Raw genomic sequence first — 27,739 nt, 5'->3', positions numbered from 1 at the left:
CTGCTCCAAGGGCACAGCGCCGTCAGCCTGCCCCTCCGGGCTGCACAGGGTTGTGGGCAATTGGTCTGCGGCAGGCCCCGCTCAGCCTGCTGGGACACTGGGTTGAGGAATGAGACGGGTTGGAATGGTTAGTGCGGTTACTGCCACAGGACCCACTGAGGGCAGAACAAGAGGAAATGGGTTGAAACAGCAACAGGAGGGATTGGGGTTTAACCGAGGGAAGGCTTCTCCTCTATCAGGGAAAGAGGAGCTGTCTCAGGAGACAGGCGAGCTCCAAGCATCAGGGTGTCCGTTCCTGCCCTCCAGGAGGCCTTCCATGGCTCTCTGACTTCTGGGGACTGCTCCTGACCCGGACACATGCTGCCTGTCTGCCACGCCCTCTGGCTCTTACTCATCTGCCACCCACCGGCAGCTGTTCTGCACAAAACCCTCAAGTCAGGGGAGGGGGGGCTCAGTCCCGTGCCTCTTGGTCTTCTGCAAGCCGCACGGGATGCTTCGAGGCTCCTGCGGGCCAGGCGTGGGGTGGGGGGGGGGTGGGGATGGGGGTGGGGGTGGGGGTGGGGTTCAAACGCAGACACAAATCCCTGCCCTTGTGGAGCTTAGATTCCTCTCGTGATAAATATGTAAGCTGTGCAGATTTTTAGAAGGTGATCAGATCTTTGGGGAAAACATTAAGGAGGGTCGCTTTGGGGATGTACATTATAGTTCATTAAAAACGATTTTTTTTAAAATAAAGCCTTGGAGGGGAGGAGAGAGTGCCCAGAGTGAGGAGTCGGGGGTGGGAGGAGGGAAGACTGCAGTTTTAAAAGAGAGCAGTAAGGGTAGGCATCGCTGAAAACGTGACACGTGACCAAAGAGGAAATGAATTTTGCCCATAGCTGAAGGAGGAGTGTTCCACCTTGGGGGCCTGGGGGCAGGGGAGGGAAAGGGCCTATGCTGTGTCCTTCCAGCCCTTCGGGTCCACGAACACTGTTGGCCTCTAAATGTGGCCTCGGTTGTGTTCACTCCCTCCTCTTCGCCTCTGGGAAATGTTCCAACAGGCTATATCAGGGTCCTGTACCACAAGAGGTTGTTTACTAGCCTCAGTTTACAAATCTATAAAATGGGGATAACGAGACCTCTACCATATAGGGTTGTTGGCGGTCAGAATTCAAAAGAAAAGAGGGGGGACAGTCACAAAGGGGACCAGGGGTCTCTGAACAGGGCTGGACAGTGTCTTCACCGGGCTTACAGTCACTGGGTGCAAGGAACTGGGCTGGGGCTTTACACTGATTAGCCGTTTAATTCTCCCCAAAAACGCAACGAGAAGATGCTCTCCTGTCACCACGTTTAAGAGGAGATGGAGGCTTACAGAAGTTGGATGTCTTCAGCGGGCACGTGGAAGAGGCAGAACGTGGTGTGGACCCGCAAGAGCCCAGGGCTCCAGCCTACCCCGCACCCTGTGCCTGGCCTGCCTCACCTGAGCCGGTTTTCTCCACAGGTGTGAGCAGGGAGAACCACATTCTGAAACCCAAGCTAGAGATTAACAGCTCTCACGTTTCCTCCCAGTCTGCCCTGATCTCTGCAGCCTCCTGTGCAGGGATATAACCCAGTTTTCTTTGCCAAATTCTTACAAGAGAAGAGAGAAATACTGCTGAAATCAGGGGCCTGATTAATTTTGACAACTGTGGGAGGGGAGGGGAGGAACGCATTCTTAGAACCGAGGCGAGGCTGGGCTGGCGGGCCCCACACTCAGCACATTCTAGATGCCATGGGCTCGGGGGTTTTGAGAGAAACCCTGTGACTCACCCTAGCTTCCCATAGCGCCTGTTTTACTTGCAGGCACACTGTCTTCCCATCATTCTCCCCTGGCCCCCCAACTCTGCCGGGCACTGATGCCCCACGCCCCCTCCGCCCCCAGGGGGTGCCCAGTCGCTCCACGTCCCAGCGTGAGTGGGGAGTCCGCTATGCTGGGCTACGGGGCCATGAAACCAGTGGCCCGAACATGCCATAGACACCATGGCGCCCTCCTCTCTGAGCCAAAGCCATGCAGCGTTCATCCCCTTTATTCTCCTTCTTACTGGAATCAATCTGCTCGCACTGATACAGTAACAGGACTACTGCCTGTGATACAGGACAATAAGGAGCGCTAACCATGGGCCAGGAATCGTGCTCAAGCTTTTACTTTTTACATTTGTTCCTTGCAACAACCCTATGAGGAAAACAATATCATCGTTCGTCTGCGTCCTCTGAGAAGCAGATGCCAAAACGGGACTGGACACGCCAGGGTTTAGTTAGGGGAAATGTCTTTAGGAGAGAAAAGAGGGAGAGAGGCTGGTCAAGCTGAGGGAGCCATCAGACTATGTCTGACCCCACTGAGGAGCAAAGGGGAGAAGGTTGGGCACGAGTGTCCTATACTATTGTGCAGTATGCAGAAGCGGCCGCAGAGTTGCCAAGGAACCCTCGAACCAAAATCGGCCATCACTAGACGCCTTGTTCCCCCAGGAACTGGTGTACTTAGCATCCCTACCAAGCCCAGTCACGGCCTGGGGGCGGTTGGAGGGAAGCATGGCCTCAGCACAGATACAACGGTGGATTTCAGAGAACAGCCCCTGGGGCTTTAGCATGATGCTGTAATTGGAAGTCTAGGCAACACATTCTCATAGTTAATACTTATAATTCCAAATTTTGTTAATAATTTTTGTGGGGGGCGCCTGGGTGACTCAGTTGAGCCCCCAACTCTTGATTTTGGCTCAGGTCGTGATCTCAGGGTCCTGGGATCGAGTCCCACATCGAGCTCCCCACAGTCTGCTTGTCCCCCTCTCCCTCTGCCCCTCCCCTGCTTGCACGCGCGTGTGTACACTCTCTCTGAAATAAATCAATCTTAAAAGAAATTTTTGTGGAGTGTCACAATTATTATCCCCATTGTACTAGTTGACAAACTGAGGCTCTGTAAAGTCACCTGCACATACTTGGAACCCAGTCTAGTGTAACTCCAAAGCTTTCTCCTGTGCAGTGTCCATCTGAGCTATTGACCACCACATCACAAGCCCCATTCCTCAGACTCCATAATCAGTGGAGGGCTGGGCACACAATCAGTGTTCCTATAAAGGTTTCCGGAGTAATGTGATTGAGCTCCTGTATAGTAAGAAAAAAATGCCTGCATGATTCCTGTGTCCCCCATAACTCCTAGAACCCTGAGCCTGAGTCACCTCTTTCAGCACAGGCTTTTCTGGCACGGTCTCCCTAACCAGATGGGAGTCCGCCTTGGTAAGCTCTCATGGCACTCTGGGCCTTTCTCACAGCACCTGCCAGTCTGCCTTATGTCAAAGTCATTTGCACACTGTTATCTCCTTGGTGTTCCCACCGGGGGGCTTCGCAGTCTGGGAAGCAGATCAATTAACGTGTTCAAGATCAAACACCAGCAGAAAGCTGAACAAGGCTGACCCTCAGATTTGTCTTTGAGCCATTCTGCCTACATACCCAAAATATATGCAAATAACTGTAATTGGGTGAGCAGAGCCACTGATATGCGGAGAGGCTGAAGGAATCCCCCATGCCCCTCCACGTCGGAGTCTTCCAGTCGCCCACAGTGCTACCCAGGGTATACATCAATATTTTGGGAAGTGCTTTTGTCGTCTTATTCTCAGCTGACTTATTCTACCCCCAGATTGCCCCACTGCTGACAGTTAATCCATTCATGGACCTGTCATTCAGAAAGCAATATGCAAAATGCATTCATTCATAAATCGATACTGTCTTTTTGGGACTGCCTACCAAAACATAAAATGTACATACCCCTTTAATCTAACTTCCACTTCTAGGAATCTGTCCTACAGAAATCCTTACCCATGTGCACAGGAATATTGGTCAAGATGTTTGCAACATTAATACTAATAGTAAAAAAAAAAAAAAGAAACAAAACATCCATCCAAAGCAGATAGTTAAATAAATTATGGTGCATCAAGACTATGGAATACTCTGAAGCTGTTAAGAATCTGAGGGTTCTGGGGCACCTGGCTGCTCAGTCAGTGCAGCATGGGACTCTCGATCATGGGGTTGTGAGTTTGAGCCCACGTTGGGTGTAGAGACTACTAAAAAACAAAAAACCAAAAACCTTTAAAATACTGGGGAAAAAAAGAATTTGAGAGTTGAATTCAGTCATGGACACTCACTAAGGTATGCTGAGTTTAAAAAGCAAGTTGCATGTTGGTTAACAGGTATGGAAAAGTTCTGGAGATGGGTTGTGTGACAGTGTGACTATGCTTCACACTACTTAACTCCACACTTAGGAATGGTTAAGATGGTAAATTTTACGGCATGGGTGTTTCACCACAATTTTTTTTAAAAAGCAAGTTGCAGAACCATATGCCTAATGATCCCATTTGTACTTATAACCCTCAAAGAAATTTCTCACCTGTGTTTATAAGCATATAGCTGTGTGGATAAAGTAATAGAAATTTTTGTAGGGCTGGATAAAATCAAAATCACAGCAAGCTGTTAAACAAAGTTATTTCTGGAGAGAGAGGTTGTAAAGAAGAACTTGCACATTTTACTCTGAATGGGTACACAATGATGTGTGTATAATTTCTTTGCTGTTTGAATCACTAAAATGACTTGTGTTTATTGTTCTTTAGATAACATTCATCCCTCCAACAGATACTGAGCACCTGTGCTGGCTCCACTGTGCTTTTCAGAACTTGGAATAAGAGGATCAGACTGGATTTCTCACCTCTTTCTCTTCCTTGCAGACTGGCTCAGAGAATGGCCTGCCCCCTGTTCCCTTCCCTCCTGCCTTCGTCCCTGCTGCAGGCGGCTGTGGGTGGGGTGAGTAGGGTCAGAGTCTTGCTATGAGGACCATTACTTAGAACAGGTTTCTGACCCGAAAAGGAGACAGCTGAGTGCCAGAAAACCATAGGCCCTTCTAGGTCTTACAGCAAATACCAGGTCTCCATGGACCGCAGGCTCTAGGCACAGCTAACCAAGGTCTGGGGCTCAGACTTAGATGTGATCATGGTTTCTTTGAAAAGTAAACCTCTGACTGGTGAATTTGGAACCACAGGTCTCCAGATCAGAGGGTAAGGGCTGGGAGAACTCAGCTTATTCTGAAAGTTGAAGCCTCATAGCCCCAGGAGGCTCTAGCTATTTGAGGAACCAGATGCCACGGGCCACTTGGACATGCGAAGGGAAGAGGACATGATGAAGGGACAGCGATCATGTTTCACTTGGGCTCAGACAGCAGGGGCCTGAGCCATCCACCGGTTTTGGACTTGGGCCAGTGCCACAGAGCCCAGGGACTCATTTGCATAACCTTTGCTTCTCAGGGCCCCAGCAAAGCTCCTCTCCTAGGATCAGAAATGTTAAGACCAGCATTTGGTCACACGGGGCCTGAGGGACAGAAAAAAACTGGGGGGAGGGGAGCGGGGGGGGGGGGAGAGAAGGGTCCTGTAGGGAGGGGAATAGCAAGGGGGGAAAGCCAGTCCCGATATTTCACTTGCAAATCCTGGCAGCAGTGTCCCATGGAGTAGGAAACTTCACTGTCCCATAGAGCAAGAAAGTTATGCAAACGAATGCATTTGCATGGCAGCCCTGGCCCCTAAAAATGACTTACCACACACAGGTTCCGTGCCTCTCAGCAGCCGCTACTCATCCCCCCGAGATCTACCCCAAGACTTCCTGGCCAGAGGCTCTGGGTAGTAATTTCCCCCCAGAGCAATAATTATGCCCCCCCCCCTCAGAGAGTGGATGTACATTCCAAGATAACCCTAGGTTTGAGATGTTGGTATGTAAGAAGTGTGGAAGCTTAGGTACATTAAAATGTGTATCTGTTACAGGAAAGCTTTCAGGGGCTCTCATTTCCTTTACTGACCGGTGGTGTGAGGACCGCCTGGCAAAGAGCTATGGCTCAGTGACACCCGGGGGAGGGGGGAGCAAGGGAAGCCTGGACAACCATTCAGCCCACTTTTCCAAGAGCAGCCCCCAGTTACACGTAACGTTATCCTTTTTCGTAATGACTTGTAAAATGTGTAACTAAAAATGATCTAAGTTTAAGCTTCTTTAAAAGTTAATGAACTGAATGAAGATTAGAGGGGAAATCCCCCTCAGGCTCTGCTCCCAAACTTTGGTTTTGGTGGGGAAGCAAACATAGTTGAACGAGAGGAATCCAGGTTGGAGGGGCTGGGAAGAGAAAATGGGCAGAAAAACACCGAGGATGTCCCACTGAGGGGGGTAAATCTTTCCCTTGGAGGAACTGATGGGGTCAAAGGTCAAGCTGAAGCAAGTAGGGGAGGGGGTGTGTGCAGGCGGCAGTTCAGACCAAAAGACAGAAGGGGGACCTAGATTCAAAGGAAAGATGTGGCTCCTGCAGAGACCAGAGTGGAAATCTGATGGGAACATCTCCACTGTGTTCATCCCTCATTTGTCTACTGTCGAATTGGTCCTCCAAGGGCTCGTAGGGGGCGCTCCGGGGTCTCTGCCAGAACTCCACCATCTGCCCAAGCACCTGCTGTCTGTTTTATGTGTTGGTTCCCCTGCTTTCTGTTCTGTTACTGTCAACCTGATCCTCTAGGCTGAGCCCCATGAGGGCTAGAGACCCACTTCCAATTCATCTGTGTCTCCCCAAAGTCCTGAGCACCGGGCATGGTGCTCAAGATGAGCTGAATCAGAACGTGGTGTTTTAACTTTTGCGAGGGGGCTGAGTCTTCTCAAAGAGTGGTCGAGCCAAGGAGGCCAAAGCACTGATCCCCCTCAAAGCGTGACCTGTACAAGGAGGAACCCTCTAGTACACCCAGGGATAGTGCCCCCTCTGCCCCCGGCATGGCCACATTTAACCCTCACACACCTAAGTGGGGGTAGAACTGATCTTATCCCCAGGAAGGCACAGGTGTGAGGACTTTGTCCAGAAGACAAGGGTCCAGGGTGTGCTGCTTTGTCCTCACTCATCCCTCGTGTCAAAACCTTCAGGGTGCTCAAAGGCTGCCCTGGGCCACCTGGGCTCGGACGACACACCCCTCACTGTCTGCAGCGGTTTTGAACAGATAGATTCAGACCACAAAGTAGGTGTCCAGGCCTGTGGAGGCAGAGAAAGGAAAAGACGAGTCCTCTCAAGGTTGCATACTGAGAAGGAACTGGGTCTTACACTTTGTTTTTCCCAAAGCACAGTGCATATTAGTAAGTGTCTGGGTATTTAGTGATTTAGGATTTTGGGTGGTCTCTTCACACTGGTCCTAGTGCAGGGAGAGGAGAGGTAGATGAATTTGCCAAAAGGCTCCCCAGAGCTGGAGCCTGGTGTCCTTTCCAAAGAGGAGCTACTTCCAAACTTGGCCAAACTCCCTCTGGGGTCACTGAGCCCCTAAATGTGGACTTCAAGAGACAAAGCCAGCGAGCGGCTATAGTCCTGGGGCCCAGGGCCCAGAGGATGCCCCCCAAGGTGCTCCCATCCCCGCTCGGGCCCACCTGGGGAGTGGCCAGCGGGTCTGTTTGCATTGATGGGGTGGGTAGGACAGCTGCCTTCCCCAGTCTCACCAACCCCATCCTCCTCCCCAAGTAACTGAATTTCCTTCACACCCTGACCAGGCACTACCCACTCTGCCCACTCGTCATTCACAGCCCTCCATAGGCGCTTCCTGTCTCCAACCAAGTCAAAGGAAAACCCCAAATTTACTGTTATTGTTTACCAAGCCAACTGCATCAACCCAAAGCACGGAGACAGGCCCTCAGGTGCGGGCAGGACTGACAGCAGCCTGGACCACTGGCCCCACTCCAAACCCAGGGCGCCCTGTGCCCTCTGGACAGTGGGACTCATAAAGGCCACCTGGCACCTTATAAAGCATTGAAATCCATGATCTCATCGAATTCCTCACAATAGCCACAGGGTGCAGGAACCTCACCCCCATTTCACAGAAGAGGAAACAGCTCCACTCAGTGGAAGGGAGTCCAGTATGTCTCACTCTTGACCCCCCCACCCCCTCCCTTACCAAGAAGCATTTTTGTGTGTGGTTTGTTGTTTTCAAGGAACTCTGAACTTGGAAACTGGAGCTCCAGGTGAGATTCACCTCTGCTTAGTTGTGAGGCCTTGGGAGAGTCATTTTACCTCTGTGAGGCTGCATTTCCTCGTAGGTAAATTGGAGACTAGTCCTTAAGTCCTCTTTACATCTTACACCCCTGAAGGTCGTTCAGGAATCACATCTCGCTGCCTCCTGCACCCATGAAAGCCAGCAGTTGCCTTTAGGTCCAAGTTCCCTTTCCCATCCCACCTGGGAATTTGGCCGAAGGAGGTTAAGTGTCAGGGAATCACGGAGCCACCCATGCAGGGCTCAGGGGGGCAGGGAGGAGTGCAAAGACATGGCAAGACCCCATACGCCAAGCTGGGCCCCTCCCGGCCCTTCACCCCAGCCATCCTCCCTGAACACCAACTCCAGGACCACCTGGCTGGATCCCGAGCCGGGCTGGCCCAGCAAACACAGGTGTTAGCGTGTGGGCCCAAGAGGATGAGATGGCTGTGCGACAGGCCTCTGTGACAGAGCAGGTGCTCCGCAGGTGCCCACATCCTGATCCCATGGACCTAGGCACATGGTCCCTTACACCACAAAAGGAACTGCTGATGGGATTAAGGTTAAGAGCCTTGTGATGGGGAGATTATCCTGGATGATCTGGGGAGGCTCCATCTAATCACCCAAGTCCTTACAAGTGGAGACCTAGCTCCTGGCTAGGTCAAAGAGATGGGACCACAGAAGCGTCAGAGGGATGCGATGCTGCTGGCTTCGAAGATGGAGGAAGAGGGTCACGAGTCAAGGAATGCAGAAGCCATCTGAAGCTGGAAAAGGCAACGGAATCTTCTAGAGCCTCCAGAAAGGAATGCAGCTCTGCTGAGACCTAGATTCTAGGCCAGTGAGACCCTATCAGACCTCTGACTTGCGGGGCTCTATTACATTTGCGCTGTTGTAAGCCACGAGGTATTAGGGCGGCAACAGAAATACAGCCTCCCAAGACAGCAGAGGGTGACAATGCCCTTCTGCCCTCTCACCCTGGCTCGCCTCCTACCAGCCCTCGTTCCCTCTTCCTCCAAGTTCTCGTCACCTCTCACACTTGTGTAAGTGCAGACAATGCAACTGGATTTCCCTGGGAGCAAAACCTCATGCTGGTTTATCTGAGCAGTGGTTTCTACACAGATGAGTGGAGTCTCGAGCTAGGACCCAACCTCGACAATCCATTCAGGAGTTATAAAGGGGACGTCAGGGGCCACCACGGGCCACCCTGCCCGGGTCTACGAGCCTGAGCAGCAGAGCCATGATCTTGCTAATGACAGAGGGGATGAGCAGCTCTCTGCCAGGCAGAAGGCCAGGTGTGAGGATGGAGAACGTCCCGGGTCTTTGGCTCCTGAGTTCTAGTGCAAACCACTTAGCTGTGTGATGTCCAGTACGTTCCTCCGCCCTGTCAGCTCCCTCCCTCATGAAGCGGGGTAAACACCCTGCCTTGCCTTTCTCCCTAGTCAGCTCTGCGGACCATGGGAGAAAATGTGAACTTACCTAGAGTGCACTATTTGTCCTTCTGACTGGCAGGAAGAGCAGTGGGGTCAGCAGACCAATGTCTACCTTAGGCCCTAAGGCAAACCAATCCATTGTGTGATCCCAAACATCCCACCGCTGGGCCTTGCTCTTTTCATCTGTGAATGGGGGCGGCTGGGTCACATGAACGCTGAGGCCTCTTCCAGGTCCGTGTAGACTATTTCGCTTTAAGCCTAGCCCCTATCGCCCCCTCCTGGAATTTTCCAGAACTGCACCACCCTGCTCCCCTGGTCTCTCCCAGGATTTGACCCCAGAAACCCATGCCAGCAGGTCCCTTCCAGCTGAGGAGGCCAGCACCTGGCTGTGGCTAAACAGGTCAAAGAACCATGTGCTGAGAAGCCACCTGGCTCCTGGTTCAGTATTTGACAAAACACCATGGGCTCCCCCCGCACCCCAGCTGCCGTCCCACGCTGCTCTAAAGGAGAGCAGCATTCGTGCCCCCATGGCAGACACGGCCCGGCCAGAGCCTGGACAGGACAGGTGCTCCCTCACCTGGGAGGCCCTCCCATCCTCTCCCCTCCCAGGACACCCAGATTCTGCCCTCCCAACATACAAAACTACTCTCCACAGGGTGTGAAGAGGAGACATGGGGGGGGTGGTGTGGAGAGGCTGAGTCCCATGAAGGAAGAGCAAGAAAACCCTTCAACTATTAAATCCGTTTAGTAAAGACAATTTCGCTCATACAAAACAACAACAGTTTACAACAATCTGAGTGCTGGACACACCATCAAGAGACAGGGAGGCACCTCGGGCACTCAGAGCCCTTCCCCCCACGCAGAGAGGATCCGGGCTACTCCTCCAGCAAATCACCCCCGAGGGAGAAGAGAGCTGAAGTATTAGTGCAACCCCCTGCCCCGAAAATACCCTGGCCCAGAGGACTTCTCCCCGTGATGCTCACTAAAATGGGGGGGCCCTCCCCGCCCTCCCCCTCACTGGCCGGGACACACAAAGCTGAGTCGTTTGGGGTGGAGGTGAAGCAGCTAACGGGGAAGGGGCAGAGTCGGGACATCTTTGGTGTGAAGACTCCCCCACCCGCCCACTAGGCCACAGTGGAAATTCGCAGGACCCCACAAGTGGCGTTGCCTTTGCCCACAACGGGGAGCTGGCCAGTGCCCCCAGAGCCCAGGAGAGCAGCCAAATGCAGGAGCTCTGCATCACTTCTCAACGGCCCGGGCTCCTCCCCAAGAGCAGAGAGGAGGCCTGGTAAGAAGCGGCTAAAAATGGAGGAAAATTTGACAAGAACCGGTCAATAATGGCAGGAAGGAGAGGAAGAGAGGCTCCTCGGTGGGTAAGCGCCTCAGAGGACTAAGACCAGCACTGAGCGGGGAGCAGGGGCCGGGGCGCGGGCGGTCCGGTCTTCCTGGTCGCTGCGCCAGTGCCTACGGCACGCCTCTCTTCCTCCCGGAACCAGCCAGCAGGCAGGCCACAGGGGCCCTGGCTCAGAATCGGGGTAGGCTTCTCAGGCACTTTGGTAGACCCGACATGGGCACGGCAGGCCCGAGGAGGGCCCCTCTCCCTGCAGCCCTGCCTGCCCCAGGCCCTCGAACGCACAGCCCCAGACACAGTTGTGGGCACGTGCACACACACACGCACGCGCACAATCACACTCGCCTCTGTCCGTCTGGCACACTGGTGACATCTGAGGGCTCCAGCAGAGGTGGGTGGCATCCTGGCCCCGACCCCCCCCCCCCACAGGACCAGGAGCTGCCAGAATGCCTCGGCCAGCAGGGGCCTCAGGCTGTGGTGGGAAAAGACAGGGCGGGTGGGACAACACAGGGACGGTCCCTCTAAGAGGCTCCACAAATACCCTTGAACCAGCCCCCAACCTTTGCACATCCAGAGAGGAAGGGGTCTGGGTAAGGAGGCAGATTGGGGGAAAGAACAATAAAAGAAGTTTCATAAAAATTCTAAGTCAAATTACTGATAAAACTGCAAAATGAGCACAGGTTCAAGAGCATCTTGCTCCCTTCTCTCCGCACGGCCCCCCAGCCTCCCAGCCTCCCACCTCCCAGCCTCTCCCTCTCTGAGGCGGCCGGAACCAAAGGCGGGTCGCAGCCGCCGACAGGGTTCAGGGCTCCACGCCGCCAAGGAGGAGGTGAGGTGGAAGTGGACAGTTCTGTGTCTCTTCGTTTAAAAAATATATTCAGGTCGAGAGTTATTGCTTGTCCTCCAGTGGAGCGGGATGGGCTCAGAGGCTCAGTGAGCGAGGGCTGCGGCCTCCAGGGCCCGAGCTTTCTTCCGCCTCTTCAGAAGGAGAGGATTGGACGCATCTTCAATCTTCTTTATCTTGATCTGCTCGTAGTCGACACGCATTGTGGCCAAGGCACTGGTCATCTCCTCCTGGGGAGGGGGCAGGGTTCCCCCAAGGGGGAGGCAGGGGAGACAAGAGACACAAGGAAGGGCAGGGTGAGGGTGACAGAGGGTGGGAGCGGGAGACGACAGCTCGAACGCACAGCCCCAGCCCCGCCTGGGTCACCAGACCCTGGCCACAACACTGCTGCTGTTCTCCCAGGGCCCCTCCCCCACAGCCCCGCTGGAACCAGCAAGAGGCACTGAACTGGGAGTTAGGGAGCTGGGCTCTGGGCCATCCCAGCCCATCGCTAGCCGCGGGACCTTGAGCAGGTCACGCCCCCTCTCTGGACCTCAGTCTCCTCATCTGCAAAATGAGGAGGTGATAGCAGACAGCCTTTCAGGTCCCTCTAGAGTGCCAGTGAGCAGTGGGCTTGTAGGGAACCGCCGCAGCTGCATTTAGACTGACACAGTTCCCCAGCGCAGCCCGGTCAGGGAAGTGGCTCAGGGTCACTGCTCTTGCTGTAGCAGAGGCCCCTGGGGCGAGCGCGCACAGACCCCCCCCGGAGCACCCCTGCAGCCAGTGGTCCCCTCACCTTGACGTCCTCCCACCGCTCCTTGTCCTCCTTCAGGACCCGGCTGGTGTGCAGTGGGGTTTGAGGGACCTTTGTTGATTGCTGGGGAGGGACGAGAAAAGGAGGTCAAGTGAAAGCCTGGGGTGGAACAGAGTTGTGGCTGAGCCCCCGCCCCGAGGGACAGCTTCTGTGGACCAGGGTCTCTCTGGCCCACCAGACTTACCATGATCCAGGGGTGGTTCATAAACTCCGTGATGGTCATTCTCTGAGTGGGCTCTGTTTTCAGCAGGTTCCGGATGAGCATCTTCACTGCGGGGGTGAGGCAGGGAGACACTGTTCAGGGGACATTCTCTCTCTTCTGCTTCTTCCCCAAGTTTTAAGGGAGAAACCAGATGCAGGGGCAGGGGGTGGCTGCAGGGAGGCAGATTGCCCGAGGAACTGGCCCTGAGCCAGGTCCTTCACAGACAGGACGGACCAGCAGGGAGGAACACAGGTACAGACCCACTGCCACACCACACACATGGGCAGGACGCCCACAGGACACACGCGTGTGCAGGTGTGGTGTCCTTACCTTCCTCCGATACTTCTGACCATTCTGGGTTGGGAAATTCATACTGGCCCATTCGGATGCGACTCTTCATGCCCGGAGAGATGGCAAGACCGTGGTTGGAATAGAAGGGGGGGTACCCACACAGCCTGGACCAAGAAGCAGGAAGGGAGGGACAGTACTGGGGTTATTAGAGGCCTTGACCCAGGGACAGGGTGGGAAACGGGCTTCTTGTAAAGGTCACGGAGAAACTGGAACTCGTGGATTTCAGGCACAATAGGTGAAGTCAAAAACAGGGCCCAGAAATCCAACACACCAAGTATCTAAACCACACATTTTCCTGCCTGTTAGCTAGTTTATACCCAGCGCTTAGCTATCAGAATTCAATAAGCACTGAGAGAAGGGGACATGCAGGGGATTTCCAGGGAATCCCCCACCCAGAAGGGGATTCGAACCTTTGCTTCTTCCTCGGCCTCCTTCTCTGCCCTGCCCCAGCCCAGCCCCAGCCTACCCCCTAGGCCGTCCCTGATACACTCACAGGATGTACATGATGACACCCAAGGACCACATGTCACAGGACTTGTCATACTTCTCTGGACCCAGCACTTCTGGAGCTGCAAACCAAAGGTCAATGTGGGTGGATCTGGCCCTTGGACACTGTGATACACCCCAACTTCTCTGTGGATCACGCTCTCCGTCCCAACCCTTCAGCCCATCGTGATGGTCCTGTAGCTGCAGGTAGGAAGGGGGACAGCCATAACCCAGTGGGGCTTGGGTGGGGGAGAGCAGAAGGGCGTCTTCCAAGAGGAACCCTGGGGCTAGAATCTGAAGATGAAACAACCCCTGAACTGAAGAGCCTTTCCGGCCCATGCTGTCCACTTAATTTGACAAACATGAGTTTATTCTGTGCCAGTCAGCTGGGGCTCCAGAACGACATCTATGCCCCAGACCCCACTGGGAATCCGAGGGCAATGACAGCTCTTCTTGGGGAAATTACATGTGTGCACAAAATCCTGCCTATAATCTCAGACAAATTAATCTCCTCTAACGCCTCAATCCCACCTTAACTCTGACAAGCCCTACTTCTGGGCAGGTCACATCAACGCCAGCTCCAGAAAGGGACAGAGGACACGACTGTCCCAGGCCCAGTGGCCGCTGAGAGCTGTAGAGCGCGCCTGAGAACGGCTCGGGGGAAAGACAAGCTCCCTGGGCCTCCTCTGGACTTACCCACGTAGTACGGCGTATAACAAGGAGTGGTCAAAGAGTTGTGGCTGGTGGTTTCCTTGGCAAAGCCAAAATCTGTGAGTTTCAGGATGGCGTTGGGCCTTTTGGAGGTGTACAGGAGATTCTCAGGCTACAGGGAGATAGAGAGACAGACAGAGGGCGGCTCTGCTGAGCCTGTGAGGAGCCATGGGAATCAGAAGGGTAAGGATTCCTGTCTTCCCTCATCCTTTCAACCATCATCTGTGCCCCTCCACGGGCACGCCACAAGGAGTGTTCCTGCCTTCTGAGAGCTGACAGTGTACATGGAGACAAGAGACAAACACAGAGAACCACCTAACAAACACCACAGGGACCTAGGAAACCAAAGGTGTGACTATGTGGTACTGACGAAGGAGGGCCACAGGGCTAGGCATAGCCACAGAAGGCTTCGCTCCTGGGTTTGGGGGTTTGCCCAGAGAGGGCAGAGAATGGCACCCTGCCCCATTCTGCCCTCAGGAACCAGGCAGCAAGGATGCAGGGTCACCATGGCCCCCGCCACACCTTGGCCGGGGGAGGGGCAGCAAAGCACAGCGGGTGGTACCTTGACATCCCGATGAGCAATGTTGATTGAGTGCAAATACTGGATGGCCTCACCGATGCTCTTCATGATTTCTGACGCTTCTGGAGCCGTGAGGTGGGAGAGAGAAAGAAAGGCACAAGATGTGCTGTTAGGTTTGATGACACAATACACTCAGTCCCCTCCCATCAGCCCCAGGCTCGCTGCACCCACCACCCACCCTCGAAGCCGAGAAACGAGGAGAAGCTGTGCTGATTTAGTGGGCACGGCAGGCCTGGCAGCGAGCTGGAGCAGGCTGCGGGCCGCAGCATCTTCCGTAGACAGCAGGCTCTGGAGCCCCCCTTCCCACAGCCCTGCCCGCCGGGGCCTGTCCCCACAACAGACCCTTTCTACCTCTTTCTGTGAACGCTTGGTCTCCTCGGTCCTGGATTCGGCTGAAGAGTTCTCCACCATCCAAACTGAAACAAAGCCCCAGTCAGATCTGACGGGGACAACATCCCACCACCCCTCCCCTCTCCACTAAAAGGAGTCAAGCTTTGGCATTTCGAGCTTCGGGGTGCAGAGCCGGGCAGTCCCCAGAGGGCGAGGGGCCTGAGCAGGCAGTGGGGCCAGGCCGGGCTGCTTACCACTCCATGACGATCAGCAGGCACTTCCTGCCCGCATACAGGTTCTCGTAGACATCCACGATCCGCACGATGTGGGGGCACTGCGAGGCCCGCCAGTGCAGCTCCACCTCCCGGCGGGCCTTGGGGCAGTCCTGAAGCATCTGCAAGCCAGAAGGCCTCCTGTGTGGCTACACTGTCTCTGCAGGTAGACAGGTGCTACCACCTGGCATGGGTGCCCGCCAACATCCCCGCTGGTGGACCATAAACTCCCTGCTACTGCTGGGTCTCTACCATCTCGCTTGGCATCTTCTCTGGCCTCTCCAAAACCCTGACTTAGAGTTCTGTAGCTCCCTTCTCTGACCTAAAAGAAACTTTAAGATGACCCCGATGGGGCCCTGACGGCTACACTGAAATCCGCCCTTGGACCATTCTGTCTGGGGGGCCCTTCCTAGCTATGCGTCAGAAGTCTATTCTAGGAGGTAGGCAGCGGTTGGGCACTGGGAGACGGGGTAAAGGAGACACTGAGGAGAAAGACAGACTGAAGAAAATGGATACCATTATAGAAAGGAGCCTAGAGAAAGGAGAGACTCCAGAATCAGTAAGAAAATGTACTTCCAAGATCCCTCAAAGTCCAGCACACCAAATCCAGAGCAATGTGCTTTCTACCTCTGTGATTTACTTCATTCAAACAACCGACCGCCTAGGGAGTCAGCCTGATGGGGTCTGAAGGCTGCTTCTTCCTAGGTTTGCCACCTTGATCAAGTTCCTTAACTCACGAGCCTCCTTCCTCTGCCTTCTTCCATGGACCAGGGGGCCAGGGGCAAATGGAACCTGGATCCCTCACCTGGATCCCTCACCAGCTTCAGGGGCTGAATCTTGACAAACCCAAGCCAGTTCCTGAATTCCTTTACTAGTGACTAGCTTGGGAACAAGCGTAAGACCCAACGCTGGCCAAGAAGAACTTTGTGACAAATCTGCTAGAGGCCTCTTAAAGGGAGCACAAGGAAGCTACAGCATCTTTCCCGCATATGGCACCTGGAACCACAGCAGCCCTCTTAGCGCCATAAGAGAGACCAGCATAAGAGGACAAATCAGCGCACTGAGGAAGGCAAGCAGGAGACGTGGCAGCTACCGGGTCCTTGCTGACACCAATGAGCATCACTCAGGACTTGTTTTTGGCAAGATAATCATCTTTCCTTACTATTTAAACTGCTTTTAGTAGAGTTTTCTATTGCTCCCAGAGCCAAAGGCATCCTGGCCTATCCCTGTGTAAAATGGGGGATAGATCTGCTGCAAGGATTAAATGAAACAATTCTGCAAAGCGCCTAGCAGCGTCCCTGGCATATGCCCAACAACCAGGGCTGTCACTTTCACCACAGAATGTCTGCTAAAGGCACAGCACAGATGCCAGAATAATTAAGACAAAGACCCTGACAGACTTACCATCTCTGTGAGCCGTCAAGATTAGCCCCACATGGCTCTACGCAGTTGGGGGATGCAGCAGGAAAGGCTCAGAGATCTGCTGGGCAGTGCAGGAAGCTTGGTCAGAAAGATCAGATGGCCAGGGTGGAGCCAGATTACAGAGGGCAGCAAAAGGCAAATAAAGGAATCTCCAGCAATAAAGCTAGAATTCATCACACCGCAGCCCATGATATATTGGGCCTTTTCTAACTGAGCAACTGACATTTTATGGGATGAGGAAACTGAGGCTCAGAGAAATAGTGTGTCCAGGGCTAAGTTCCTAGGGAAAGGCAGAGCCAGGGTTGGAATCCAAGCCTGGCAGATTCCAAAGCCCAAGCCTTTTCCATGACACCACAAAGCTTGACGAGGAGGGGTGGAGGCCGAGACTTGTCAGTTTCAGACAGACAACTGTGGAATGACCTTGCAGAGGCAATCCCCAAACAGGTGCCCATAGTTCCCTCTCCCAGGGAGCAAGCAGGAGGCAAGGTCCCCATGGGGTCACACTGCCACCTAGTGGCCATCTGGGGACACTGCACAGGTTCGGAGTTCTGCCCCCGACAACTTTATCATGGACCAGAAAAACAGTTTATTTTCCTTTCCCATGCCCTAAGAAAAGCAGGAGGCGGCACTGGCCAATTTCATTTGCATGTAACTCAACTCAACAGGCATTTATTGGGTCCCACATTGTGTTGGATGCCAAGACGAAATAGAAGAGTCCCAATCTGAAAGAATTCAGGCTGGGGGGGGGGGGTGGTGGTGCCAGGGTACTAGGGGAGGTAGACACAGAAACTACTTATAACCCAGTGAGATAATGTGCTATATGACCAATAAGTTCAAAGCGGTCAGAAGCAAAATTTCTCAGAGCAGCCACATAAGAAAGATCTCTCTCGCCCCCTACAGGTACATCGATCACTATGAGGCCCAGAGAGGAAGATTCACTCAGAGGCAACATTAAGTCGTGGATTTACAATCAGAGGAGGCTTGGGCCCCGGTCTGGAATGTGCCAATATCTCCACTGACTTTGGAGAGATCATTACCTTCCTAAGCCTGTTTTGCATCTATAAGTGAGGGGGTAATGCCTACCTGGCCCCCTCCCTCACAGAGCCATCCTAAGCACCTAATGAAAGAATACCTCTGAAGAGTGCTTTGTGATTGGATAGGCACTCGTCACTGTAAGCCCCAGCATAACTGCCACAGCACAGGGACCCTCTCCGTCACCTGAGTTGAGGCTGGAGCTCAGTGATGAAGCCGGTACAAGTCACCAACAAGACTACAGGCTGAGTTTATGTTTGCCACCCAGTGACCACAGCCTGGGAAGCAGCTTCAAGCTCTGACCAACTATGCTAAGTGAGGACATACCAAGGCCCAAACCCAAGGGCCCCTTGGTCCCTCTTGAACTCAGAGCTTGCACTCCAAGTTCTGCTCTTTCTGCCTTAGACAGGTTAGACTATGTGGCAAACAAGGACCTGCAGTCAGAAGGCCTGGGTTCAAGTCCCACGTCCAGACTTACACACAACTCTTCACCTGGTAGACGAGCCAGATGGCCCCAGTACAACACACGTGGCCTCGGGAACCATGTACACCTCACATCCCGGCTCTGTACTTCCTAGCTTGTGTCAGGTAAGCCAACCGACCTTTCTGAAAAAGGTTTCCTCATTTGTAAAACAGGATTAGATTTAGTGAAATCAGTAAATTGGAAAGAGCAGTATTTTTAAATGATAAAAGAAACATAAGAATTTCCCGTGAAGCCTGGTGCTTGGCATTCAGGTATGTGTTTATCAGAAATCCCTAAATGGATATGAAGACCAACTCAAGCCATGAAAGCAAGACCTTCAACTGAGGCAGGCAAGCTGGTTGATGTCATGCGGGGAGAGCCTGAAGGGCCAAAAAGGCTTTGTAGACAGCTGTGGGGTGCAGAAAGCCTGGAGGGAGGCTATCAAGAATGTCCTAATCTGGAGAACGGAGGAGCGAAGTAAAGAACAATGGGGGGGGGGGGGCGCAGGGCTGAGCTCCAAGCCAGAGGAGACAGGAAATGAAACAGGATTCCTGAGGTACTGTCAGGGGCCACCAGCAGTTTCAACCAGAAGCCAACAGAGTCACCTAGGAAAGATAGAAAGGCTCACCACCTCTCCGGCATGGACAAAGACAGTGGAGGCCAAAGGGCCCAGGTCTATAGATCTCAGGGACCCAGACTGGAGGAAGGAAGGGTCTTCCCACTAAGAAGCCACATGCCCTTAGACACAAAAAGCCTAGAAAGGGTTTATGAAATATTTTGAGCCCACGCAAAGCATGGAACAGATACTGTGACTTGTCTCCACCCCCTGTAGTTCGCGTCTGAAATTCTCTTGCACTGTAGAAAAGGTTAATTGTTGCATGTGCTAAATTGCAATGCAATAGGCAAGGCCACCTACCAAGTGTGGCAAGGGCCAGGGACCAGGCCACAGAGCCCACTGCCTGGGGAGGAACCTTTACGATGGCAGTGGCAATGAGGGAGACGTGGGAGCGCTCCCAAAATACTGTTCCATGCCTCAATTTGCTGGCACCTGAAGTGAAGAGAAGAGTGCCTCAATTTGCTGGCACCTGAAGTGAAGAGGAATGGGGCCCCCAATTCTGGTTGTTTATGGCCCCGTTATCCCCCCTTCCATCGTGGGGCCACAGGAGAAGAGTCAGGAGTAGTCAGCATCCTAACCCTAGCTGAGCCAGAGAAATGGGAAGAAACAGAGCCCTGGGCCCGATGCATGGCTCGCCGGCAATGAAGACACGAGGACTGAACAGGAAGGAACAAGCCCCGGGCCCCAAAGGATCATCCCCTTGACAAGCTCTAATATTTGCCAGGTGTGTGAACTTGTGGAAGTCTCTCACCCCTCTGTGCCTCGGTTTCCTATCTGTTAAAACAGGATAATAACAGTACTTGCCTATATTAAATGAGGCACATGATTAAATAGATGTATATCCTGTAAATTACTAAGAGCAGTGCACGGCACATCGTGAGCAGCCCATTAGTGCCTGCTATTATTTTTCTGCGCCCACTTCCCACCCATGCTGTTGCAGAGTCCCACGGGGGGTGGGCAGCTGGGGTCCCGCTCACACCCATCTCATTTCAGGGGTTACGAACAGCCCCAGGCACTGGGCGGAGGGAAAGCCAGAATACTGGAAGGGAGGCAGTCTTTGGCGTCCCAGCCCTGTGCTCTCCCTCTGCCTGCAAACACCACCTAAACTGGACAGCTGGGGGCGGGGTGCACCCATCGTGAGAGGAGGAAGCTGTCCCTTCCCAAGACTGACTGGGAGCCAAGAGCGATGCAAAAGTCTGAGTCAGGTACTGGGAGTGATGCCGGTGAGTGGTGTGTCCTTAAAGCGGACCTCCTCGGGTGCTCGCAGCAGGAATTCAGCAAAGGCCCCAGCCCCGCTCCCGAACTCTGTGCTTAACGGGTGCTGGTGCTAAGTACTCCGAACAGGGAACCCTCATGCCCACCCCGGAGGGAGCATCCTGCTTTATAGATGAGAAGACTCAGGCTCGGAGAAGCTAAGCAATTAGTTCGAAGCCTTCCAGCCGCTGCCCGTGGCAGGGCTGGAATTTGATGCCTGTCCTCACTGCTCCTGAGGCTCCTCTTCCATCGCCCCACGGTAAACCGGCAGAGGCACAGAACCTGCCCAGACAATGTACCTATGTACGTTGTGATAGCAATGCCAAAATCAGGGGCTGAAAGAGGGTACAGGCCTGAAAGTACAAACCCTTTGATCCTGAAATCCCGCTTTCAGAATTATATCCTAAACTACTCTCCTAGACAGAGCCTTAAGGTATGCACATCCCAATCCCGAGTCAGTTACACCAACCAGAAAGTGGAGGCCCAACAAACAAGACTGCTTTTTTTTTTAAGTGCACTTATCTATACAATCAATTATGAAAGTGATGTTTGAACAGAACATTTAATGCGGAACGGATTCCCGTGTCTGTTAGATTCTCGGTCGCCCCCAGTCACGGTCAGTGGTGGCACTCACTCTGTTTTGTTCTTTGCAGCACAAATCCCAATCTTAGTTTCCTTATTCTGACTCATCAGAAAGTGTCTGATAGTAAGTGAAAAAGCTGAGTTACAAAAGCCTTATTATGTAGAGTACAGTTCTCTCTATATATTTATACCTGGGGGGGCCGGGTGCAAAAGGAATGGCATTCATACTCAGTAAAATGCTAATCGGAAAAATGCTAATCGGAATTCTCTCTGAAAAGCAGGATGACAGTGACTTCCTTTTTTCCTCCTTAGATCTTTATTTTCTAGGTGATTTATACAATTAGCATTTGTACTTTCTAAAGAGGCAAAGAAAGAAGCTTAGCTTTCCAAATGTAAATTGGAGGCTGTCATCCACACCCCAGGCCCCGTGGCCAGGAAGCCAAGGGAAGCAGAGGCTCGGGGCTTCTCTGCCAGGCAGCTCAGCCACCCCAAGTCCATGGCAGGGGGCTGCCGTCTTGGGAGTCTGGAGCAGGAAGGCAACTCACGCCGGCAGGTGCAGGCTGCTGTCAGGCGGGGGGGGGTGTGAGCAGATACTGAGCACTATAGCACAACCGGGTCCGTCATCCTCTGTCCTCTCCAGCTCCACTCCACCCTGACTTAGCCCTCCAGGTCCCCAGCTAGCGGGCCTCTGCGTCAGCTCATTCACCTCTCCTTTCAGTCTGGAGCTGGGGAACTGGACCCCACGGCCCTGTGCTAGCGAAAAAGGGAGATGTGAGGAGGCCCCGAGGACACCGGACCAGGACACACTGTCCTTACATCATTTGATCTCTGTCTGGGCCCTTCAAAGCCCCCATCCCTGGAAATGGAGCCAGGGAGGGAAACAGGGAGGAGACACACAGCAGGCACAGCCTATGGCACAAGGGCTCACCCTCCCAGACTGCCATCACTCGGCAGACGTCTGGAGGACCCAGCACACGCCACATGCTGTTTTGGAGAGGGCTGTGATAGAACAGACAACATAGTAAATAAGGCCTGTGCCCCACAGAACTTCCATATGAATGTAGGAGGGACATAATGAAAATGTAAAAAAAAAAAAATTTTTTTTAAATTATATCTTGTGATCTGTGTGTAAAGGAATTAACTAGGGTGCTGCCAGAAACCAGCAATGGCAGTGAGGGAGACTCTCCCTCAGCCCCCCAAATTACAGAGAGCTGCTTACAGCCTGGAGACACGGTCACTTGTCTGCTTACATCTAGGGCAGCTCAGGAACATAAGAGAGGACAGATAAGTCTTGCTTGAAATGATTTTCCTCTACACCTATGGGGGTGTAGGGTGGGAGGGGAGTATGCCCCCTTCTAGAACTTTCTGCAAAGCTCAGTGAGGAGCTACTGATGGTCCTCCCCTAGAAAATGATCTAAGCAGAAATCTAACAGCTGAGTTTGTAGGTTACTGAAGTAAAAGTAAAAGAAGGTTACAGTAAAGTAAAAGGATACACAGAAGTACCGCATCGGGGTCCCCGGCTGGTGCACACATTCCCAAATATTTGGCTGGAGGTAAAAGTGGGTTCTCTATTGCTACCAGCTTTCGTTATTGTGACAGGAAAAATCCCCACCCGAAACAAAACTAAAACTTACAATGGGGAATCCAGTACTAAAAGCCTTGAGACAACCACACCACACTGTCCAGAAGACTCCTGGACCTTCCTGTGGTTCCCATCGTCTCTCTCCAGGACCTTCCCGGGGCAGCCACAAAGGACCAAGGTTCAACAAGAAGGCAAGAAGCTTAAAAGCCACACCATAAATGACAATTAAAAGAAAATATTTGCATCACATAATGGATAAAAGGCTAACTTAACTCTGGCAAATCAATTGTAAAAGATTAACAATCCAATATAAAAATGGCCAAAGAATAAGAACAGGCAGTTCAAAGAGAAAGGAACACAGATGGCCAAATGATTCTTGATGCAACTCATTAAGAGTGAAATGCTTATAAAAACAACGATAGTAATTTCACCAGAATGGCAAAAATGTTTTAATGTTTGACCAAAACAAAACAAAATAAAACTCCTGGGTTTTCTGCCAAGACTTGAGAGGAAAGAGCACTCTCACATACGCTCGGGAGGGATATCAGCGAGCACACTGTTTGAGGAATCTGGCCATATCTATCAAAACTGTAAATGTTCAAACCTTGCACAAAGTCATTGCCCAGCTAGGAAATCATCCTGCAAATATGTTCCTAAAGCATTTTAATGGCCCAAGCTGGTAACAACATATGCCCACCACTTTGGAGGAGTCGGGGTAAACGGCAGAGGATTTGGTGCGCAGGCCGTGCAGGGGAGAGACAGGGCTGCGGTGAAAAGAGGCTGCTCACAAACAGGAGAGCAAACAAAGCACAGGACGACGCTTTGGCTTTATCATTACCAGCCTAGTCTGTTTAGCGGACCTTCATTGGCAATACTTAAGTAACTGTTAAAGTCTATTCCTAAAGGCAAGAAGCAAACACACAAATTAATTAACCATTAATTAACCAAAAGGTTAATTAATGGTTAACTGTAAATGGTGGTAATATAGGTAATATAGGTGTTTTCTTCTTGGTGTGTTTCTTAAATTTTGAAAAATTAAAAAAAGTACTGAACAGAATAGAAAATATAATACCATTTGGGTGGTTTTGTGTCTTAAGGCAGAGAGGAGAAGGTATATGGGCTTGTAGATGCTTGCAATTTTTCTGGATGAATTTACTCCCCCAAAAATGTTAAGGGTGTTGAACCCCAGGGAGTAGGTTCTAGAGAGAAACTTGTGTTTTTCCTGTTTTCCCCCCTTTTCATTTCCACTTGATATCTTCGGGTACTACTGGGATCTTACCATCTGCATATATTTCTCTTTAAAAATTAAGCTGAGGGGTTTAGATTCTAGGATGCAGTATGCCCCAGTTCTTATTTGGCCCCTGACCTGACATAGTGACACAGCTGAATGGGCCCCAAAGCAAGCCGACCTTCCTGCTAGCGAGGGAGGGAAACAGAGACAGGGTATCCCACCCTGGCCACAGGAGGAAGAACCTGGTGTCACTCTTAAGTATGAGGGCTACCCAGCTGATGGAAAGGCTTCATATCTTCCTGGAGAATATAACCAAAATATAATGAAGAGCAGGCCAGGGCCCCAAACCACCAGTGCTAACCACTTCTGACTTATATGGGAAGGAATACTGCACACAGTGGGGATGTCAAGTACTCTGGGTCTTACATAGGAAACCGAAAGACTGGGGGACACAGATATTTCTCTTTCTTCCAGCAGGTGATGAGTACTTTGAAAGAGAAAGAGGAATTTTCATGTATACCACATCAACCATGTGTCAGGTGCACTTTATATTTAGAAAGCACATTATACTTACGCCTCCTAACAGCCCTGTGGATGAGGGTCCACTGCCGACTCCATTCACAGGCGTGGAACCGAGGCCCGATGAAGCAACCTGCCCAAGACACACTGCCCGCGCCAAGATGCAGACCCAGTTTACACTCTAAGTTCCAGGTTCTCTTCTTCACTACAAACAAGGCTTTGACAAACAAACCCTGAGCTGCTCCTATTAGTTTATTGTTGCCCTGGCTCCCCTCCCTGCCCGGTTCACAGGTCTGCCCCCACTTATCTCTGCATCTGTCTGGCCGCACACAGAGCTTAGTACAGAAAAGACCTAACGTACACTTACTGATTCAATGGCAGGCTGCGCATCAGAACAGCGCACGAGCCCGTGGCTTACACCAGGGCACACGGCATCTTTCCCGAGGACACAAGGGGGACAACAGTAGGGAGGAAACACACTCAACTCTCCCAGCTGGATTTAAGACAAAATCTGAGCGGCAGAAAGAAAACATGCCATGTTCCTTGTGGTATCTAGGTATGACTTTAAAGAATGCCGAGATGGACAAAATTATCAAAAGAAATTAGATCAGGGGGCCTGGGTGGCTCAGCTGGTTGAGTGTCTGGCTCTTGACTTTGGCTCAGATAGTGATCTCAGGGTCGTGAGATGAGTCCCACGTGGTGGGCTCGGCCCTCGGCAGAGTCCGCTTGAGATTCTCTCCCTCTGTCCCTCCCCTGGTTCACAGGTGGTGTGTATAAACACACACATACTGTCTCTCTCAAATAAGTGAATAAATCTTAAAAAAAAAAAAAGAAAAAGAAGAGGGGCACCTGGGTGGTTCAGTCGGTTAAGCATCTGCCTTCAGCTTAGGTCACGATCTCCGGGTCCTGGGATCAAGTCCCATGTCGGGCTCCCTGCTCAGCAGGGAATCTACTTCTCCCTCTCCGTCTGCCGCTCCCCCTTGCTAGTGCTCTCTCTCTCTCTCGTGCACTCTCTCTCTCTCTCTCTCTCAAATAAATAAATAAAAATCTTAAATAAAAAAAGGAAAAAAAAGAAAGAAAGAAATTAAGATGGAAGGAGGTCAGCAACACTGCTTCTGGCCCACGCAGCCTCCAATAACTTGACCCTGTACAAGTGACAAAGCAAATTCAAATTCTTAATTAAAATGATAAATGCCATGTCATCGTCATCACTCCAGTTTAGTGGAATGAGATTCATGGCATGTATGCCTTCATCAACAGATCCAATGGGAGCTGGAGAGAGTTGAGAGAGAGAAGAAGTGTAAAAAGAAGGATCCTACAAATCAAGAGGTACACACACACACACACACACACACACCACACACACACACCACACACACACACACACACACACACACACCACACACACACCACACACACACCACACACCACACCACACACACACACACACACACACACACACCACACACACACCCACACACACACACACACACACACACACACACACACACACACACACACACACACACACACACACACACACACACACACACACACACACACACACACACCACCCCTGACAATAACTCCACAATTCCACATGCCCAAATCTGGAGGACAGCAGAGTGTGGGGAAAAGGCAAAAGAACCAGAAGTTAAGTAATTCTTGCAGTAAGCTAGGAGAGAATAGATGGTAGAAGATACGAACTTCTTAGCAGAAATGGTCCAGATGGAAGATAGAGCTCACGTCACGCAGCATGAACTCGAGGACATCTGACAGAGACAGACGCAAGGCTTTTTTTTTTCGCCCTGCAAAGAGCATGGCACTTGATAAATTCTTGCCGTGCCTTTCTAAAGAGTTTACCTGTCACAAAGCCAGAGGTGCAAAGAAGGGAAATGTTCCTTGAACTCAGTTCTAACCAGGAAGCAAAGTCTAGTAAATTACGTAGGAAAAACAAAACACCTGTAAGTTAGCAAAAACAGTAACAACAAGAATACCACATTGGGAGGAAGTAACCTTGTCATTTTCAGAGTTCAAAGGAGGGAAGAAAAAACCAGGGGGACAAAAACAGTTGTTTAGCCTAGACCTGCAGAAAACCAATATTTAGATGTTGACACAACCGAGCAGTAGAAGCAGAGATCCCACAGGGGAAGGCATTTTGCAAGATGACATCTGGTCTCTCTCAAGTAGATTCTGAGCACGTAAAGCACAGTAATCCCTGAAAAAAGAAGGTGGGAGGCAACCACGGATGGTTAGGTCCAGAGGGCAGGGAGCCCTGATGAGCTTAGATACTGAAGACAGGACAGACCCTGAGAGTGGCGTGGGCTCATAAAACAGAGCGAGCAGGACTTGAGAAAACACAAGAACTACTCCAGACTGCCTGCACCCTACATGCAAAGCCATAACAGAAACCAGGGAGGGCGATGGCCCTTCGTGGGGGCTGGGGCTCTAAGTTACAGAAACGACAATGTGGGAATGTTCATCTCCAGTATGTTCCATTCTTGTTATCAAGGAGAAAGTTCATCAGATTGTAACAAGCTAAACATCTACACACACTGATGGGAAACCTCAAATGGAAGCCGAACCAAGAACCAACTTATAAGCACCCAAGGATAATGGAGTTACAAGACGGCAATCTTAGAAGACTCACATCCCAGGATGCAGAAACAACCTGTGGGTGTGATTGCAGAACTACTGTTGGTAATCAAGAGGGGGCATGGGGAGGAGGAGACGGCAGGGCCCTGCTTTTCGGCAGCATCAGGCCCCCAGCACCCACCTGCTCCAGGTACCAGACTGAGCACTTGGGGATTTAAGGAGTTCACAGACTAGTCAAAGAGACAGATTCAAGGAGAAAGACACAATATGTAAAGAGAATGGTTATTAAGACATTGGGGAGGGTATGTGCTACGGTGAGCGCTGTGAATTGTGCAAGACTGTTGAATCACAGATCTGTACTTCTGAAATAAATAACGCAACATATTTTAAGAAAAAAGAAAAAGAAGAAGATAACAGGAGAGGAAGAAAAGGGGAGTATGTCAGAGGGGGAGACGAACCATGAGAGATGATGGACTCTGAAAAACAAACTGAGGGTTCTAGAGGGGAGGGGGGTAGGGGGATGGGTTAGCCTGGTGATGGGTATTGAGGAGGGCACATTCTGCATGGAGCACTGGGTGTTATGAACAAACAATGAATCATGGAACACTGCATCAAAAACTAATGATGTAATATATGGTGATTAACATAACAATTAAAAAATTAAAAAAAAAAAAAAGAAGGACTGCTTAACCTCACATCTGTCTCTGGCAAAGCCTAGAACAGATGACGACTTGCACCGTCACTGCCCAGCCTGGGTTACCCAAAAAGCCAGGCACATCTAAGCTCAATAGCTTTTTTAGCAGTTACTAGATTACAGACCAAGGAATGCCAGATTCAAGAGGCCTTGACTTTCTATAGAGTCTATGGACAGTCCCTTGCCGGACCTCCAGCACGACAAAGAAAGGAAGGGTGACATGACAAAGCACTGCCATATTTGCGACTGTTGTCAACGACCAATAATACTGTGTTACTTAACGGGTCTGGGGCAGGCAGAACATGCATCGAACCGAACTCAACACCCCTCGGACTTGCTCCTTGGCCTCCGTAAGTGACAGTGACATCG

General features: G+C 51.6%; 1 protein-coding gene across 4 annotated transcripts in view; it reads right to left on the bottom strand.

Moving 5' to 3' along the window:
* Window positions 1-10,189: 10,189 nt before the first annotated feature.
* The window catches only part of MAPKAPK2 (MAPK activated protein kinase 2), a 45,746-nt gene continuing 28,196 nt past the window's right edge, over window positions 10,190-27,739 (bottom strand). For 2 of the 4 annotated variants that reach the window (XM_027610546.2, XM_027610548.2), the window contains 9 exons: window positions 15,363-15,502; window positions 15,130-15,194; window positions 14,761-14,840; window positions 14,184-14,310; window positions 13,495-13,570; window positions 12,981-13,105; window positions 12,633-12,718; window positions 12,431-12,511; window positions 11,484-11,885 (listed from right to left, as the gene is read on the bottom strand). In XM_027610546.2, coding sequence (XP_027466347.1) covers window positions 11,742-11,885; window positions 12,431-12,511; window positions 12,633-12,718; window positions 12,981-13,105; window positions 13,495-13,570; window positions 14,184-14,310; window positions 14,761-14,840; window positions 15,130-15,194; window positions 15,363-15,502 — 924 coding nt within the window. In that variant the 3' untranslated portion in view covers window positions 11,484-11,741. Of the gene's footprint in view, window positions 11,886-12,430; window positions 12,512-12,632; window positions 12,719-12,980; window positions 13,106-13,494; window positions 13,571-14,183; window positions 14,311-14,760; window positions 14,841-15,120; window positions 15,195-15,362; window positions 15,503-27,739 lie in introns of all 4 variants that reach the window. The other 2 variants (XM_027610545.2, XM_027610547.2) reach the window with 2 other exon arrangements.

Source organism: Zalophus californianus, chromosome 10 (assembly GCF_009762305.2).
Source record: "Zalophus californianus isolate mZalCal1 chromosome 10, mZalCal1.pri.v2, whole genome shotgun sequence".
NCBI lineage: Eukaryota > Metazoa > Chordata > Mammalia > Carnivora > Otariidae > Zalophus > Zalophus californianus.
The sequence above is the reverse complement of the archived record's forward strand: the minus strand, read 5'-3'. Positions and strand labels throughout refer to the sequence as shown.